Source organism: Phalangium opilio, unplaced genomic scaffold (assembly GCF_054372755.1).
Source record: "Phalangium opilio isolate 3A_F unplaced genomic scaffold, DU_Popi_V2 ptg000024l_1, whole genome shotgun sequence".
Classification (NCBI taxonomy): Eukaryota; Metazoa; Arthropoda; class Arachnida; order Opiliones; family Phalangiidae; genus Phalangium; species Phalangium opilio.
This window is the reverse complement of record NW_028324155.1, coordinates 4,795,126-4,812,881: the sequence shown is the minus strand read 5'-3', so window position 1 is coordinate 4,812,881 and position 17,756 is coordinate 4,795,126. Positions and strand designations below refer to the sequence as shown.

Below are 17,756 nucleotides of genomic sequence, written 5' to 3'. Positions count from 1 at the left end.
TGCTCTTTGGATTGTACTGGCTTTTCTTTCTTCGATTATTTTATTCTACATTTGCTATAGTTACTGCGCTTAATTTAATTTTAATTAAAAGTAAATTATCTTTTACAAATATTCTTTCATATGTATATTCACAGAATATTTTAGCGGGATTGAATTGTTTGCAAAGGATGGCGGGATTTCTAAAGGTATTGTAATTTTTATTTTTAATTTTTTTTAATAAGGAGTGGGTCAAAGGTCAACATTATTATGAAAATTCTTGTCTTAACCTATAACAAAGATACGCTTATATATTTTAAGGAACTTTATTAACTATACAATGCATTATGGTTATGGGTAGCGGTAGGCCGACATTTTCGCAACTTATTCGCATCCATTTGCGATTGAAACGTGTCAAAAAATGCGCGGGGGTAACCATATGAAAGCAGTAACCGCTGATGTTATATATTTTTTCATGGTCAATCTAGATCTAAAACTACGTAGTAGACTCTTTTCTCCAAGTCTGGTTCTTATTTTTCTGGTAGTAGTTTTTTGGGGGGGGGGCGGGAGGGGGATGGAATGCAATTCAAACTCGGCACCACGCAAAAAAAAGGAATGATTTATTTTGAAACCTAACCACTGGTGCTGCATAATTTCTAGACATCCATCTTCTAGCGAGAATGAAGCTGTCAGTAGTGTTCGATAGAGAGCTAGCTCGAGTCCTATCCCTCAAACCTCACCTCACCCTGTCTCCTCTCTCAGCCATCTGAACCCGCCTTTCTTTTCTTTTCTTTTTGGAATCTCTCTAGGTTCTGACCACGCTCGCAGCGAGCTTTTCTTTCTCAAAAGAAAGATCTAAGCCATAGTCATAGGGCTGGCCATTCGATATTTTTTCCATCTATTGCCTTGCCTGCAACCCCCAGTTAATTTTTTCCCTTAAAGAGCTGATAAAATGGTTAAACTAGTCGTAATTTATGGAGAATAACGCGTTTTAAAATGTTTTCCTTTTTTGGGGGGGGGATCAAGATCTTGAATTTAATACTCTTGTACTCCGTTTTGTCTTAGAACGTTATTTTAGATAGTTTTAATAGATAGTTATTTGGATATGGTCACGTGTTCTCTTGTTGGGATCTGTTCTAGTAGACCTTTAAAACCTTCCCATTTTTACTCGCCATCCGTGATCGTTTTTTCCCAGGGTTTTTTTAAAGCATCTTTCCATCCTTTCCCTCAGTCTCTGTTATTTTTTTCTTTTACTTCACATGTCCTCAGTCTTCAGTCCGCATCTTGGATGAGATTTTTTTTCTCCCCCTCCCATCAGACTGTGCCCAAAAAGAAATAACCAACAAACTTGGGAACCGCTTATCCGAAAGTCCAATAACTTTTTCGCCCTTTATCCCTTCCCTCCTCGCGTTCTCCTTAGTCCAAGGCACTCCCGCCGAGATACTAGGGGTCTTTCCCGCCAAAACTCTTTTTTCTTTTCTTCGGGGATTTCTAACAAGTCGTAGCAACGAAGGGAAGACACATTTTAAAAAAGGAGTGAAATTTTAAAATGTATTTCTTTATTAATTATAAGACACGTATGAATGATGTAGATAGTGAAATATCTCAGAACCAAAACGGATTCAGATTTTATCCATAAATTAAATGTTGCACCTCTGACCAATCGCATAACGTCATGCCTTGCAGCTACGAGCTAATGTACACTCCCTTTAAGGGAATTTTTTTCAACTGGACATACTTTATTGTCACCCACATTAGCTAACTTTAACAAGGGCTGTTTATTATGTTACTTATGCTACTATTTTTTGGGTAGGTTACACTATCGGAATATGAAGGTTTTTCTTTTTCTCTACGCGCCCCTTTTCTCTTTTACTGAGAAAACAAGTTTACCGATAAAGATTTTTTATATGAGTCTAATGTCGCACGGTTCCACCAGCACTATTTCCACGGATTAATCGTGTTTTACGTCAAAATTTGCCCTACTTTTCAGTGGTTACTTGTTGGTGATATTTTAGAGCGTATGCCTATTTTTAAAGTTTTTCGAGGTGACGAAAAGTAGTTGATTAACGTGGTTTCAAAACCGTTTTATTTTCAGCTAATTTTAAATATTTTTCCAGCCAAAACGCTAAAATTGGTAATTTTTAGTTGAGTTTTACGTAAAAAGCGGGAAATTAAGCGGAAGGTATAATTTTGGCCGAACTGAACTGAGCTAAACCGGGTAGAATCCAAATCATTCCCTAAGCGTTAAGCCTAATTTTTCAAAAACGCGCCGTTATTGTATGCGTTTGCGAATGTTTGGGGAGATTTTTTTACGTAAGTTTAAAGTTAATTACGAGTACTAATTGAGTATTTTAATCAAAATTAAGTGGATTTAAATTAGTTTAAGTGTTTTGAACAAGTTTTTTAGTTTCTGAAAGGTTTTAAATAGTTATTAAATAAAAATTACCGTCAACCCAAATTTGGTAAGTAAAGGCATACTTTTTCGTTGGCACGCATGATTATTATGGCAATCTTCGTTTTTTTTTACACAGTTTTAAATACATTTCAACTGACCAATTTAGGCTTAATTAAGTACCTAATGGTTTTTAAATAGAACGTCATCGCCGTATTTTCGTGAAATTATTTCTGAACGATGAATCCTGTAAAATATTTGAACCAAATGTACGCGATTATAATTTTTATATATTGTTAACCTTGTTATTTCTATTTTTGTCATTCTAAGAAAAAACTTACTTCTAACCTAAAGAAAATGTTTGAACCTTGATTTATGTATTTTTACTCTAAAATTTCTGTAACCATTGTAACCATATACTGCACTTAGATTTTATTGCTCTAAATTGCCAACTCGTTTTAGTTTCCCACTTAAAAGGTCCTTCCCGAACCTCGGCCACCAGGTTGACAATTCCCTATAGCCTTATGGTCTTCAAAGCCCCTAATGTAAAGGAAAAGGATATATGGCCCTAGGAGGTAAAATGGAAATAGAATAACCAAGAATCCTTAATTGAAAGAACCTGCACTTTCCTTCTAAAATGGAAGCGGGTGTCGGTTCTTTTGAACTAAAAGAAAATACTTTCTACCCTAAATAGAAAACTGGCAGTTCGCCTCCAAAACTCAGAGCGATAACATGGGTCCGACTCCCATCCAAGTCCTTAAACCTTTTGATACCAAATAAAATTTTTTACCTTTTAAACTAACAAAGTCCATAATTTAACCAACAACACGTAGCTATCTACTGTTTCAGTCCGGTAGACAAGCTTATACCAGCTCTCCCTTCAAGACCAAATCGCGAAACAACAAATTAACCTTCCAAAAATTCTTCATGGTACGCGAAACCCGGGATCTCCTGACCAGCTGACCATATAATGTCCGATCCGACCAACAATCAAAACGCCGACACCACAGGAAATAGCCAAACGAATCCAACCACCTCGGCAATTAACCAAACCAATGGAACCACCTCTGGACAAAACCAGATAAATCCACCAACGTCTGGAAACAACCAGACAAAAAGAAACACCCAGACCTCAATTAATGCCGCTAATTCGGCCGCAATCATGGCAGTGAACGCATCGGACCCTCTTAAACTCGCAAAAGTAGAACAAAAGAGTGCTAAGAATGCGGCAACCAGGCGAATAAACATCATAAAAAGCTTACTACAAGCCACATCCCTCGATATTGATGAGATCGAAGATTCACTAAACATCTTGCATAGCAAAGAAGATGATCTAACCATAGCTGACGCAAAAGTTCAAGGCCTTATAACAGACGACGATATGTTAGAGAAGGAACTGGACAGTGCAATATCCTTTAAAGAAGACCTAGCAACGATTAAACTAAAGGCGGATAGAGCCGTTAGAAAAGGTCACCAAATCACCGGAGCCACATCATCAGCTTCTAGCTACTCAGGATCGACGCACATAATCGCGTTGAACAACCAACCAAACATCTCAACAAATCCACAGACTGTTGTGCAACGTACGCAACCAAAGTTACCCGAAATAACTATTCCCGCGTTCTCAGGAGACCATACCAAATGGAACAGTTTCTGGGGGCGATTTAGCTCCATTGTTGAAAAACAAAATATTTCAAAGGTAGAGAAATTTATCTATTTAACCAGTTATTTAAAAGGGGAAGCCCTTCAGGCTATTGATGGGTATGATGAAGTCGATCAATCGTATGATGATGCGGTCGCGGTATTAAAAAGGAGGTACGAAAAGAATGAATTAGGGATTCACTTGCACTGTGAAAAGTTGAGAGAAATTCAGCCGGTAGTAAATTCAAAGAATGTCAAAGCCCTCCGAAACCTTTTAGATATCTGTGAAACGAGCATTCGAAGTCTCAAGGGGTTAGGATACGATACTAAAGTTAAGGCTGAAGGATTTTGCCCAAAAATATTATCATGCTTGCCAAATGATATCAGAACCGCGTATTGCGCCCAAAGAAAACCCTCCACAAATGGCTCGATGTGGGACCCTGATGAGCTCATAGAATTTATGAGGGGACAAGTTGAAAGCAGAGAGATGGCAGATTTACTAATAGGAAATAATTCTAAATCAGATAACGCCCCTCATTCGGACAAATCCCAAGATAGGTTCAAAATCAAAAATAAGTATGGAAATCCTGTAAATTATAGACCTTCAGCTTCCCAATTAGCAACAGGCATTAATCACCAACCAAATCAAGCCCAGGAATTCGTATATTGCATCTTCTGTAAAAATAACAGTCACAAAACTATAAATTGTCCAAATTATACCCTTGACCAAAAAAAGGTTATAGTAAGAGATAGCGGCCGGTGCTTCATTTGCCTTCGCTTATATCACGACTCATCAATGTGTAGGTCTAGATTTAAGACTTGTAAATCATGTAATAGGGGACATAATTATTCCGTATGCGAACAAAACCCGGTACACAAAAGGCCGATTAATAACAATAGAACCCAGTTAGCAACACAAGTCCAAAACCAAGAACGTTACGAAGTTCAAGATCAAGGAATTAACCAAACCCTTCACCATACCCCAATGCATGCTAACGTACAAAATGCCCCACAAACATACTTTACAAGTTACAATCAGTCAAATAATCAGGACCAAACTGCAGTAAAGAGTGTAACTATGGCTCTAGCCCCCATAGACTCCTACCACGAAAGGGTAATACTCCAGAGAGTTGTATCTATAGCTAAGAACCCTCTCCAACCTAAAAAGGCCGCGGTTACCAAATGCTTCTTGGATGGGGGGAGCCAGGGAAGTTTCATAAAAGAAGAGTTGGCCGTAAGGTTGAACCTACCTATTGTCGGAGAGAGTGACATAGACGTTTTCAGTTTCGGAAATAAAGACCCGCGCCAAGTTAAACAAAAAAGGGTCAGGATTATGTTAGAAAATATGGAATATCCCTCCAATACCGTAGAAATTATTGCCACTGTCCAAAATTTCCTAACTTACGATATTTCAACGTCTAGTGGCACGCAATTTAAAGAAATTCTTGAGTTGAAAGGCATAAAATTAGCAAACGGACCAACAATAGAGAATAACGTAGACCGACCAGATATAGACATACTCATCGGAGCTGACTTCTACTGGGCGGTAGTAAATGATAATAGTGTTAGATTAGGACCTCGTACTATGGCCTTAGATACTAAACTGGGATGGTGTTTAAGTGGGCTGGAAAAAACTTACACCTTGGAAAAAACCAATCAATCCGTAACCACTATGTTGATTAGTTTAGGGGAAAAACGCGTTAATCAAACACTAAAAACCTTTTTCGATTTGGAAACTTTGGGGATACAAAGCTCCGAATACAAAGATAATCCAAATGACCAGGCCCTTACCACGTTCTTTGATGATATCAAATTTGATAATGATCAAGGTCGTTATGTTGTCAAGTTTCCGTGGAAAGTTGACAAGGAATCCTTACCAGATAACTTCTCAGTTGCTATGAAAAGAGCTCAATCCTTAGAGAAAAGGTTCATCAAAGATCCCGAATATTACCAAAAATACAAGGCAGTTATTGATGAACAGTTGGAGCTAGGTATAGCAGAGGTAGTCCCAAATGAACAGGTAAATTTATCCAAACCTGGCACTTATTACATGCCACACCAAGGGGTGATAAGGGAGAATGTAAAAACCACCAAGCTCCGCGTTGTATTAGATGGGTCATCGCATGCGTATGGGAAGCCCTCCTTAAACGATTGTCTTCTTTCCGGCCCCAATTTAAACCCAAATTTACTATTACTTTTATTAAGATTCCGATGCAATAGAGTGGCCATAGTTGCCGATATAGAGAAAGCCTTCTTGCAAATTGCATTGGATAACCCAGACAAAGATTCAGTCAGATTTATTTGGTTCGCTGAAGAGGAAGGAAAATTAAAAGAGGGTCATTACATTATACTGCGAATGACCCGCGTTCCCTTTGGGGTAACGTCAAGCTCTTTTCAGCTAAGCTGCACTATTAAGCACCACATTATGCAGAACAAGTATATCCCCGAGCTCCTAAAAAATGTGTTAAACGACATTTATGTTGATGACCTTATCACCTCAGTAGAATCCGTAGAAAAGGGGTACACCGTATCAGTAGAGGCCGCGAAATTAATGAATGATGCGGGTATGAGGCTTAGAAAATGGGGAACGAATTCCCTAGAATTAAGAGAGATATGGACCAAGCACGACAGTAAGAAGGAACCAAAATTGTTTGAGCAAAACAATGAAACCATTGAGAACAAGGTGTTAGGAATAAAATGGAACCCCGACACTGACAACTTCACCTTCGACTTTTCTAACCTTATTAAAGTTAGCCAAAATATGAAAATAACCAAAAGGCAAGTCCTTAGTTTTATCGCTCAAATATTCGACCCGCTAGGCCTACTCTCCCCGTATACAATTAGAGCAAAGATGCTGTTACAAATGCTATGGGAATTGAAGCAAAATTGGGACGAGGAGCTTCCCAAGGAAACCAAAGTGTATTTTGAAACTTGGGTAAAAGAACTGCCGCTCATTCATGAAACCAAATTCGAAAGACACCTTTTCTTTAAAACCAATGAGGAGATCGCGGAGTTTGAATTACACTGCTTCTGTGACTCTAGCTTGAAGGCATACGCCACCTGCGTTTACATTAGATACGTTACGATAACTAAAAAGGTAGGTGTGTATTTGGTGGCGGCCAAATCGCGCGTAGCCCCCCTTAAAAATGACCTAACCTTGCCAAGGCTAGAACTTATGGGTTGCTTATTGGGAGCAAGATTGACAAACAACGTAAAACAGGTTTTCCCAGACAAGCTAGCGAAAACGGTATACTGGACCGATTCTATGATAGCACTCGCGTGGCTGACAGGGGACACAAATCAATGGAAACCCTTCGTGTCAAACAGGGCTATAGAAATTCAGAAATTGACGGATAAGAGAAGTTGGTTCCACTGCCCCGGTAAGGATAACCCGGCAGACTGGCCAACTAGGGGAGTGCCCGCGGGGAATCTACTACAAAAAGAAAGTATATGGTTAGAAGGTCCCACTTGGCTTAAGAATCCCGAAACTACCTGGCCCAATGAAGTTAAACCATCCGAGAGAGATTTGGATACCGTAGTTGGTGAAAGAAGGAAGTTAATCCTTGCAATAAATATTACAAAAAGATTAGGATTGCAAAACTTAATTGATCTCTCAAAATTCTACCATCTAAATAAAGTATTGCGTATCACGGCATACCTGTTTAGATTCATATTCCTTAAGACAGGTTTAGATATAACTGGCTTAAACACGAAGGTAGGACCAATTAGAGCAGAAGAAATGCAACAGATGGAATTGCTATGGATCAGATCTATACAACTCGAAGATTATGGAGTAGAGATTAGAAAACTAAAGAAAGGCGAAACCATCCATCCCCATTCCAAAATAGCCACCCTAAGTCCAAAATTGAATGATGATGACATCTTGTGCGTGGGGGGTCGATTAGTAGAATCGTCATTATCATACATAGAAAAACATCCTATAATCATATCCAAGGGTCAAAAATTTGCCAAATTACTGATTATAAGAAGCCACACACAAGTACACCACGGAGGAATATCTGATACGGTCACACAGTTGAGAGAGCGATATTGGGTACCCGCCGGAAGGCAAATCGCGAGAAGCGTCATTAAAAGTTGCATCACTTGTAAGAGGCTAGACGTTAAGGCTGGTGAGACACCTACCGCATCCTTGCCCAAGGATAGAATCGAACAATGCCAACCATTTTCTATCATAGGCATAGACTTTGCGGGACCATTAATAGCAAAGGGCGAGACTGGGAATCAGAAGGTCTATATATGTTTAACCACGTGCGCTGTAACACGAGCTATTCATTTAGAACTTGTCCCTTCACTGAGTACAGATGAGTTTCTGTTAGCCTTTAAAAGGCTTATATCCAGAAGAGGTGTTCCCCAAATTGTGTATACCGACAACGCGAAAACCTTTAAGAAGGCCAACACGGACCTAAGGGTCATTTGGCAAGCCCTTGATAAAAACAAATTTGGTGAATTCTTTGGTAAACAAGGAATTAAATGGAAATTCATTGTAGAAAGAGCAGCATGGTATGGGGGGTGGTGGGAGCGCCTCGTTCGATCCACAAAGACCTGCCTTAAAAAATGCCTAGGTAGAGCATCCCTAAAATACACTGAATTGGAAACTATCTTGGTTGAGACCGAGGCGTTCATAAACAGTAGGCCGATAACATTCACTTACAATGACATAAATGAACCTATTCCCCTCACACCGGCTGAATTTCTCCTTGGACGCCGAATCATTTCTTTACCTCCATTAACCCTTAAAAACAAAGAAGTGATTGTACCCGCGTCGCGCCGCGAAATGGTAAAAAGATTAAGGTACCGTGAAACCGTCATCGAAAAACTATGGCGACGATGGCGTCACGAGTATATTATGGAACTTCGCTCTGCACACCACGTAAAAACAATAGAGAGCAAAAGGGAGTTTCAAGTCGGTGATGTGGTTTTAATCCATGATGATAAAATACCGCGCCATATGTGGCATCTCGGATTAATAACGAAAGTGATTATCGGTCGTGATAATAAAATAAGATCGTGTGAAATAACAACCAAAAACGGTAACCACATCCGACGCTCTGTGCAGCATTTGTACAACCTTGAAATAAGTGACCACGCGTAATTTGTACCCTTAGCAATGCTTTGCATTGCTGGGGGGAGTGTAAAATATTTGAACCAAATGTACGCGATTATAATTTTTATATATTGTTAACCTTGTTATTTCTATTTTTGTCATTCTAAGAAAAAACTTACTTCTAACCTAAAGAAAATGTTTGAACCTTGATTTATGTATTTTTACTCTAAAATTTCTGTAACCATTGTAACCATATACTGCACTTAGATTTTATTGCTCTAAATTGCCAACTCGTTTTAGTTTCCCACTTAAAAGGTCCTTCCCGAACCTCGGCCACCAGGTTGACAATTCCCTATAGCCTTATGGTCTTCAAAGCCCCTAATGTAAAGGAAAAGGATATATGGCCCTAGGAGGTAAAATGGAAATAGAATAACCAAGAATCCTTAATTGAAAGAACCTGCACTTTCCTTCTAAAATGGAAGCGGGTGTCGGTTCTTTTGAACTAAAAGAAAATACTTTCTACCCTAAATAGAAAACTGGCAGTTCGCCTCCAAAACTCAGAGCGATAACATGGGTCCGACTCCCATCCAAGTCCTTAAACCTTTTGATACCAAATAAAATTTTTTACCTTTTAAACTAACAAAGTCCATAATTTAACCAACAACACGTAGCTATCTACTGTTTCAGTCCGGTAGACAAGCTTATACACTCTAAGAAATAGGGGTGTAAGTCTACACCTTTTTAACTCTTTTTGATGGTGCTAAATTCAACACCATTTCCAGTGTTGGTTTACAACCCAAAGGGTGTTAAATCACACACTCTAAGATAATGCATAACACTTTAAAGAGTGTCGCATAACGCCTTTCAGAATGTCGCATAACGCCTTTCAGAGTGTCGCGTAACCACTTTAAGAGTGTCGCGTAACACCTTTCAGAGTGTCGCGTAACCACTTTAAGAGTGTCGCGTAACACCATTCAGAGTGTCGCGTAACACCATTCAGAGTGTCGCGTAACACCATTCAGAGTGTCGCATAACACCTTTCTCAGCGTCGCATAACACCTTTCTCAGCGTCGCAAAACACCTTTCTCAGCGTCGCAAAACACCTTTTAGAGTGCCGCATAACACCTTTTAGAGTGTCGCATAACACCTTTTAGAGTGTCGCATAACACCTTTTAGAGTGTCGCTTAACACCTTTAAGAGTGTCGCTTAACACCTTTAAGAGTGTCGCTTAACACCTTTAAGAGTGTCGCTTAACACCTATAAGAGTGTTGCATAACACCTTTAAGAGTGTCGCATAACCGCTTTAATAGTCTTACTTAACACCTTTCAGGGTGTCGCATAACACCTTCAAGAGTGTTGCATAACACATTTAAGAGTGTCGCTTAACACCTTTCAGAGTGTCGCATAACACCCTTAAGAGTGGGAGTTTTTTAGTAGGATAGTAGTAGTAATAATACTATATTGACGGAGAAAATACTATGGATAGCTACATTTTGACCACTCATGAGGCATAATTGAAATATCGAATACTCGTATGGTTTTGCTGTTTAATTAATGTTTGAGCATTCGCTATTCCGCAGAATTATTAGCATTTAGTGCTATATTCATAGCAAGGTTTCACCTTGAGAGAACTTATTCCCTTATAAGGCGGAAACTTCTCACGTGCAGAATTGTACCCCTTTAAGTACGGGTATTCCTAGGATGAAGTGTGCAACGTCTGCATATAAATTTGACCATTTAATCAACTTAAAATGCAATGTAAAACTGCATGAAAAATCGGTAAACATTCCTGTATTAAACCTTCTGAAAAAAGGCAGAAAGTTTCCGATTTCTACTACTGCAATAAATATTAAATTGGTTTTTGAGGCCGTAATATTCAGGCAGTAGATTAAGACGTTCTTGTTAAATTTAATAATCTCTTTTCACTAAGAGTTTTTCAAGCACCAGAAACGCGTTTAACCTAATTTCAACAACAACATTATTTACAAAAACAAAACCCTTTTTGTTCTCTAATTTTTCTAAAAATAAAACATGTCAGAAAAGCTAGTGCCCCACATCTTGGCCTGTCAACACTAGACTAGAGGTCCAAAAATGGTCTCTACATGGTTTAAACTTAAACATCATACCAGTAAAAGTTTAAGTTTAGGTGCATTATGGTTTATTTTTTTACAGAGCAAACGTCTCTATCCCGTTTATCAGTCTCTTTAGAGATTCAGCGTTCATGGCGCTACTATTGATATTACTTCAATCCTAATTTTTTTAAGAATAAAAATACTAGCGTTGTGGTTTTAAAACCTAGAACCATCAGAGACCATTTGATGATTGCCATAAGAGAACCAAACACCACTGGGCAGGGCTGCCATCGGAGGTAGTTTCCCTCACACCAAGAAGCACCGTTAGAGGCAGTGGTAGTTGGCCAGCCTTCCACGTGTAGTGACCGGGGCTTCGTCTGGTGTTGCCTAATGCCAATATTAATGAACTTAGTCTATATTTATTCAAAACCAAGGAAATGAATATAAAAAAAAATCAAAAGCTAAACTAAATATAGATGGTGCAACAAAGAAGGTTAATTTAATGTTAAGTGTACACGGCGCCCACACTCTTCCTAAAGGGCCCAAAGTGCTGGGCTTCCTTTGAATAAAATAAATTTTGAAAACCCTAATAATAACAAAATTTACTCTGATCTAATATTGCTTGCTTCTGCTGATATAAATTTGAAATACAAACAAACCTTTCACTAAAAATCCATTATTATCTCAACAATTTACTGTAAATTGGTTATTTACGTCGATTTAAATATAAGTTTATCCTTTGAAGCATCATTTTGCAATAATATCAAAGGATATGTTATTGATTATGGCTTATTTCACCTTTCTTTTATATTTAGATAAGCTAGCAAATCGTTAAACAAGGTATTCTCTTGCTACTCCGTTATTATCGGAGGGAAATTAGCCTATAAAGTGTCGTCTTTTGACGCTGTTTCCTACTTTGGGAAAGGCGAACTAAGTGCGGGAGTTCGGTCAAATGGTACATTCCAAGGTTGGTTTCCATTGTTAATTCTGATCAATGAGAGGGAAAAAACATGACCATCTGAAGAAATATTTTCATTATTGGTAACTCTTTAACGTTAATTAACCAGAAACCTAACCTTGTAACTTCGCCAACATTTTTAATCCAGGCCTGAGCGCGCTCCTATTTCGAGAATTTTTTTGGGTACGCAAGGGGTTCGCTTTAGAACCTAAATTTCCCACGAAATTTGAAACGCAGCAAAACTTGGCGTGAATATCCATGTAGTAGACGATGGTCATTCCCTTTTTAAAGGGATGAGGGATGAGATTAGATAATAGAACATCAAGAATTATTAGAATATTAGGGAATCGTTGTAACTTCTAAATATAAAATAAGGAATTTAAGAATGAAAAACCTTTCTATTCTTTTAATTTTTCTAGTAAGTTTTATTTTATCTCATTAAGAGTGTCGCTTAACACTATTAAGAGTTTCGCTTAACACTATTAAGAGTGTCGCTTAACACTATTAAGACTGTCGCTTAACATTATTAAGACTGTCGCTTAACATTATTAAGAGTGTCGCTTAACATTATTAAGAGTGTCGCTTAATACTATTAAGAGTGTCGCTTAACACTATTAAGAGTGTCGCCTAACACTATTAGGAGTGTCGCCTAACACTATTAGGAGTGTCGCCTAACACTATTAGGAGTGTCGCCTAACACTATTAGGAGTGTCGCCTAACACTATTAGGAGTGTCGCCTAACACTATTAGGAGTGTCGCCTAACACTATTAGGAGTGTCGCCTAACACCGTTAAAAGTGTCGCCTAACACCGTTAAGAGTGTCGCCTAACACCGTTAAGAGTGTCGCCTAACACCGTTAAGAATTGTCGCCTAACACCGTTAAGAATTGTCGCCTAACACCTGTAAGAGTGTCGCCTAACACGTTTAGCAGTGTTTTATAATGGTACAATACCGCCTGATTACCAATTTCTTAGTTATTTTACTTAAAGGAAAAATATGTTCTTTCATGAATATCATCTTTAAATAAATGTTAAACAAATAATTTTTTACTCTAATATTCAAACATTAATGGAAATGAAAGACCTTATTTAAGAAACCAGTCATATTATAAATTTCCATGTTTAATTTCAAAGGGTGTTTTTAAAGTGTTACTTTACACTGAATTTACACCTTAAATTGGCCACAAAAACTCAAGGTTTTATAAAACTCTTTTTTGGGTGTTTTTACGGTGTAAAAAATAGAGTATTCTAAATTTACACCCTTTTAACACATTTTTAACACTTCGATTTCTTAGAGTGTACCAGCTCTCCCTTCAAGACCAAATCGCGAAACAACAAATTAACCTTCCAAAAATTCTTCTTTGCTTAACTTGTTTCTTAATTCCGATATTTCTGGCTCTGATATTGGATTTAGCCTAAGGGGGGGGGGTTGAGATGCTTCAAATACTGTACTTGGATATCGTTCAGAACTATGTGTCCCATCTATCCCCATAGTTCTTTTCTTCTAACTCGCTTCTCATCCTCCAGCTTGAGGATAGAGAGGGGGGGGGGAAGCGGGCGTTTGCCGCTATATCTTTATTTCTTTTCCTTCATTGGGCCTATAAGGGGATACTTCTATGCCGAAACATCTCTCACCCTCTGATAAGAAAAGGTTTCTGACAAATTCCTTTTTAGGGTTTTAGGTTCTATTTTTTCTTCTTTTCTTTTTCTTTCTTTCTTCTCCTACCAGTTTCTAGCTGTTGTTTTCCTTTGATCATATCTTCCCTGCTTTGCTCCTCCGGCAATCCTCCACTCTTTTGTACAAAAAAAAGTTAAATCATGAATCCATTTTACCCACGAATATAATGCAGGAACCTCTTATTCAAATATTCTTGTATTTTTTGGTTTGGTTTTCAAGTTGTTATTGGGTTTTGAATTTGCTAATTAGGGAAAATCTTACTCATTAGTCTAGCAATTATTTTTTTAATTATGGTAAAATTAGTCTTAAATAAATAAAATTAGGTTGTTTATTAACAATTAATTATTAAGGGGGAATTTAAAGATATTCATAGTTGGAACTGAAGGGGACTTTTAGTTTTGCTCCAAAACGACTGAAATCTTTGCGACTTTTTTGGGAACGATACTTCTTTCTAAACCGAAACACCAATCTATCTTTGTCGTATTTTTTTTTCTCCCCTACCTACTTCCTTCCATCCCGAATTTTCCACCATCTTAACCCATTCTTTTTCATCCTCGTTTTCTAGAGGATACTCTTTTTTTTTTCATCAATTTTTTTGTTGAGGCGTGGGAATCGGTCACTTTGGTCCGTTTCTCGTTCGCCCTCTATAATGTTTTTGTTTGTCTTTCCGCTACAGTTTTTCCTTCTTCCTTTTGCTTTATCCCTTTTTCCTTTTAGGACTGTAGCCTCGCGTTTCCCTCTTCACCCCTTTCTTAGGATTTAGGCCTAATCCCTTAATCTTTCTTTGGGGGTAGAAAATGCCTATCTAGAGATTTTTGCCATCACCCTAATCCCATGTTAGAAGAAAAAAACAACCATAATTGAACTCTAGCGTAGCGTTTCGTTTGATTGAAGATATTATATAGGAGAGAATATTTAAAAATTAAATTAATAATAGATGATGAGCAAATTATTATATAGCGTAATTATTTATAGTTAAAGGGGTTTTCTGTCTGGAAAGTTTTATTTTATTTGTTAAAAGTTTAAAGAAAAACTAAAAGGGGGGGGGGTTGAAAAGGCCCCGTTATCTTGAGATAAAATAAAAATAGAAAATAGACCAATTTTTAAGGGTGTATTGTACCTTAGCCAGTTTATAAGGAGAAGGCGTATTTCATTAATGGAGAATTTGGCGATCGATTATGCTAACTCCTTCTTTATTGGAAAAGCAATCAGTTCAGCGGCTATAGGCCGTTTCCCTTTTTAGTAAAATAGGAACCCTGGAGTTAAGGAAGGGGGGAAAGTTCTTGGAAGAAACATTCGCCCAAATTGGGTCTCTTCCATTTTTTTCTCTCTCCCTCCCTCTCTCTCTCTCTCTCTCTCTCTCTCTCTCTCTCTCTCTCTCTCTCTCTCTCTCTCTCTCCTCCCTCTCCCCCCCTCTCTCTCTCTCTCTCTCTCTCTCTCTCGCTTACCCCCAATCTCAATCGGAGTTTATACTACTATTAAAAGTACTTGAGACCTTTTTTCCAACCCCATTAGAAATACTTATCCGTAGCTTTGGTAACTAGTTTGGGATTCATGACGATTCGAAACGTTTACGTGTTTACTAGGGGAAATATGTATCTTTGCTGCTGGGTAAAGGAGCCTTTTAACGTTAGGCCTAGCTCCCCAAAAACGTCTCTCTCTCTCTCTCGTATCGGCATCACTGGGTTTCGAATCTTTGGCAGTGGGGTATAAATCCTCTTAGCTCAAAAGGAAAGACCGGAGGATAAAAGGGGAGACTGCATGCTTTTGGTCCAAGCTCGGGGTTGGGATGGGTTGGGGCTTATACCGAGTATACGCTTCTTTCAAAGCCAAATATGGAAGCGGGGATTTCTAGACCTGGATTTAGGAGGGATATAACGCGAAACATATTAATACGCCAGGACGTATGTATAAATGTATACTTACCCCTTCCCTCCCCTCCCCCCGGTTCTCTTATCTGTCCTTTTCCGGACTAGTGAGCATTCCCAATTCGGAGAAAGCGGCGAGAGAGAGAGAGAGAGGGATAGTTTTTCTGCGGGATTTCTCAAGATTCCGCCTAGCTTTTGCTCCTCTAACTCTTGAAGGGACGGTGAAACTACTTCAGGGTTAATGCAATCTGGTTTTAAAAAGTTGTATACGAACCCTGTCGGGTTTTCAAAAGTTATACGAACCCTGAAACTTGATGAACTGCAATAGGAAGGTTTATCGTGATCAGTGTAATCTCATGAGATCCAAAAAGTAAAGTTTATTTTCTACGAAAACTTCCTCTGATGAGAGAAAAATATTTAGATGACAATTTTAGCTTTTAAGAAATGTCCGTCGAAGTGTTATTAAGCTAGAGTTACAATGGTACTAAATTGTAATTCATATTTGCCACCGCAACACTCATTCACGTCTGACATTACGATGGGGGATATGTTTAGACAATGTCTCTAAAAGGAATTAGGACGGTATAACTCGCTTGTTTCTTGCTCCAAGGATAAGAGATGACTCGAGGAATTCTCGCTAGATGACGGCATGGTGTCCGGAAGAACTTTAGTCGAAGTCTTATACTTCCGTAGCCGTCCGGAGATAAAGACAGGCATTATATTGTCATAGGTTCTTCCATAGCTGAAGGGCCAAAAAGGGGATGGATCATCTCTCTCTCTCTCTCTCTCTAGTCTCTCTTTTGGAAAAAAGGAAGAAGGTTGTGTGGCGGGAAAGGCAAGGCAGACTAGCAGCTAGTGTCAGGGCCCGAATAGAGCGTAATTATAGGGAAGAACGTAACCTCAGTTGTATTTTTCTCGGACTAGCTGTCTCGCGATCAATGGGATGGAGGCGAAGAATAAGATAAAAGAGAGAGAGAGAGAGAGAGAGAGAGAGAGAGAGAGAGAGAGAGAGAGAGAGAAGTCTTAGAAATGCACAGCGCTAACACCATCTGGCTAGCTGGCCATTGGTTCCGCTACAAACTTATATAACCCTTTTTTCTTCTTTCGTTCTTGTAGCGCGCCTTCTAGGCTGTATTTTTTTTTCTCTCTCTCCTTTCCTCTAGTTTTTTTTCTACTCCTATTCCATCCCTCTTAATGCTCTTCTCTTTTCTCTCCCTTCGCCGCTCGTAAGAATCGTTCTCATCCTTTGGACGTACGACCTTCCTTAAGATTATACCGCGTAGAATGGCGGGGGGGGGGGTCATGTCATTTGTTCGGAAGCGCTCATTGCGCTGACCGGTAGTTTTCTTTTGGACGTAAAATAGGGTTAATAAAGCCTATAGTAGAAATATCGGGGAATGTGATTGTTGCCAAAAAATGTCAGAGAAATTCTGACATTATTTTCTTACGTATTGTGGATTGTGTTTACTTTTGAATCTATTCGACCATTTTGACTTCATTCAGTTGACCTACCTCGAATATTAGGGTTGGTGAACTTACATTGCCAGGGTCGCTAAAGGTGATTGGTCTTCTTCTTGAGCCTTTCCTTTTTGCCCCCCCCCCATCCAACCATACTTAAAACTTGGGGATCGAGTAAACGGTTGCCAAGTAATTGAGGAAAATATTCACAAACATACCTCCCTCCTTAGGAATATCACGTCTAGATATGAAAGTCCCTAATTTACCAAAATGCGGTTGTAAATTACCTGTTTATGGTATTGGTAAGGACTAGACCGTATCTCTTATAGAACCAGAGTTATGACCCTCCCAATCCCAAATTGATCTGTAAATAAGCTTGCGTTAATCCTAGGGATAGAACGTTTATGATCATTTCTCTTAATTACTCGGTCCCCGATTGTCGTAAAACTCAACGCTGATAGAGACGATATTTGGGGATTTACTTTTATTTTGAGACGTTTATGGGAAGCCCAACGCGCAGGCTGAAACGTTTTCCAGGTTTACAGGTTTACAGGTTTAATTGTTCGCCGTACAATGGTACGCCCTTTTGAAACAGGGCGGCTCCCTACAATTGGGGGAGCGCAGCAGAAGTTAAAAAGTCCAACAAAAT

The 17,756-nt window shown here is 38.7% G+C and overlaps 2 protein-coding genes across 2 annotated transcripts in view; both read left to right on the top strand.

Annotated features, from left to right (window-relative positions):
- The window catches only part of LOC149692311 (acetylcholine receptor subunit alpha-like 1), a 126,361-nt gene that overhangs the window by 1,735 nt on the left and 106,870 nt on the right, over positions 1 to 17,756 (top strand). Inside the window, exon 2 of the mRNA XM_089868027.1 lies at positions 135 to 185. The gene's annotated coding sequence lies outside the window, so the exon portion shown is untranslated. The remainder of the gene's footprint in view (positions 1 to 134; positions 186 to 17,756) is intronic.
- Positions 2,308 to 9,284, top strand: LOC149692315 (uncharacterized). The gene is made up of 2 exons (XM_089868022.1): positions 2,308 to 2,943; positions 3,063 to 9,284. The coding sequence occupies exon 2, from the start codon at positions 3,339 to 3,341 to the stop codon at positions 9,120 to 9,122; it is 5,784 nt and encodes a 1,927-aa protein (XP_089724148.1). The 5' UTR covers positions 2,308 to 2,943; positions 3,063 to 3,338; the 3' UTR covers positions 9,123 to 9,284.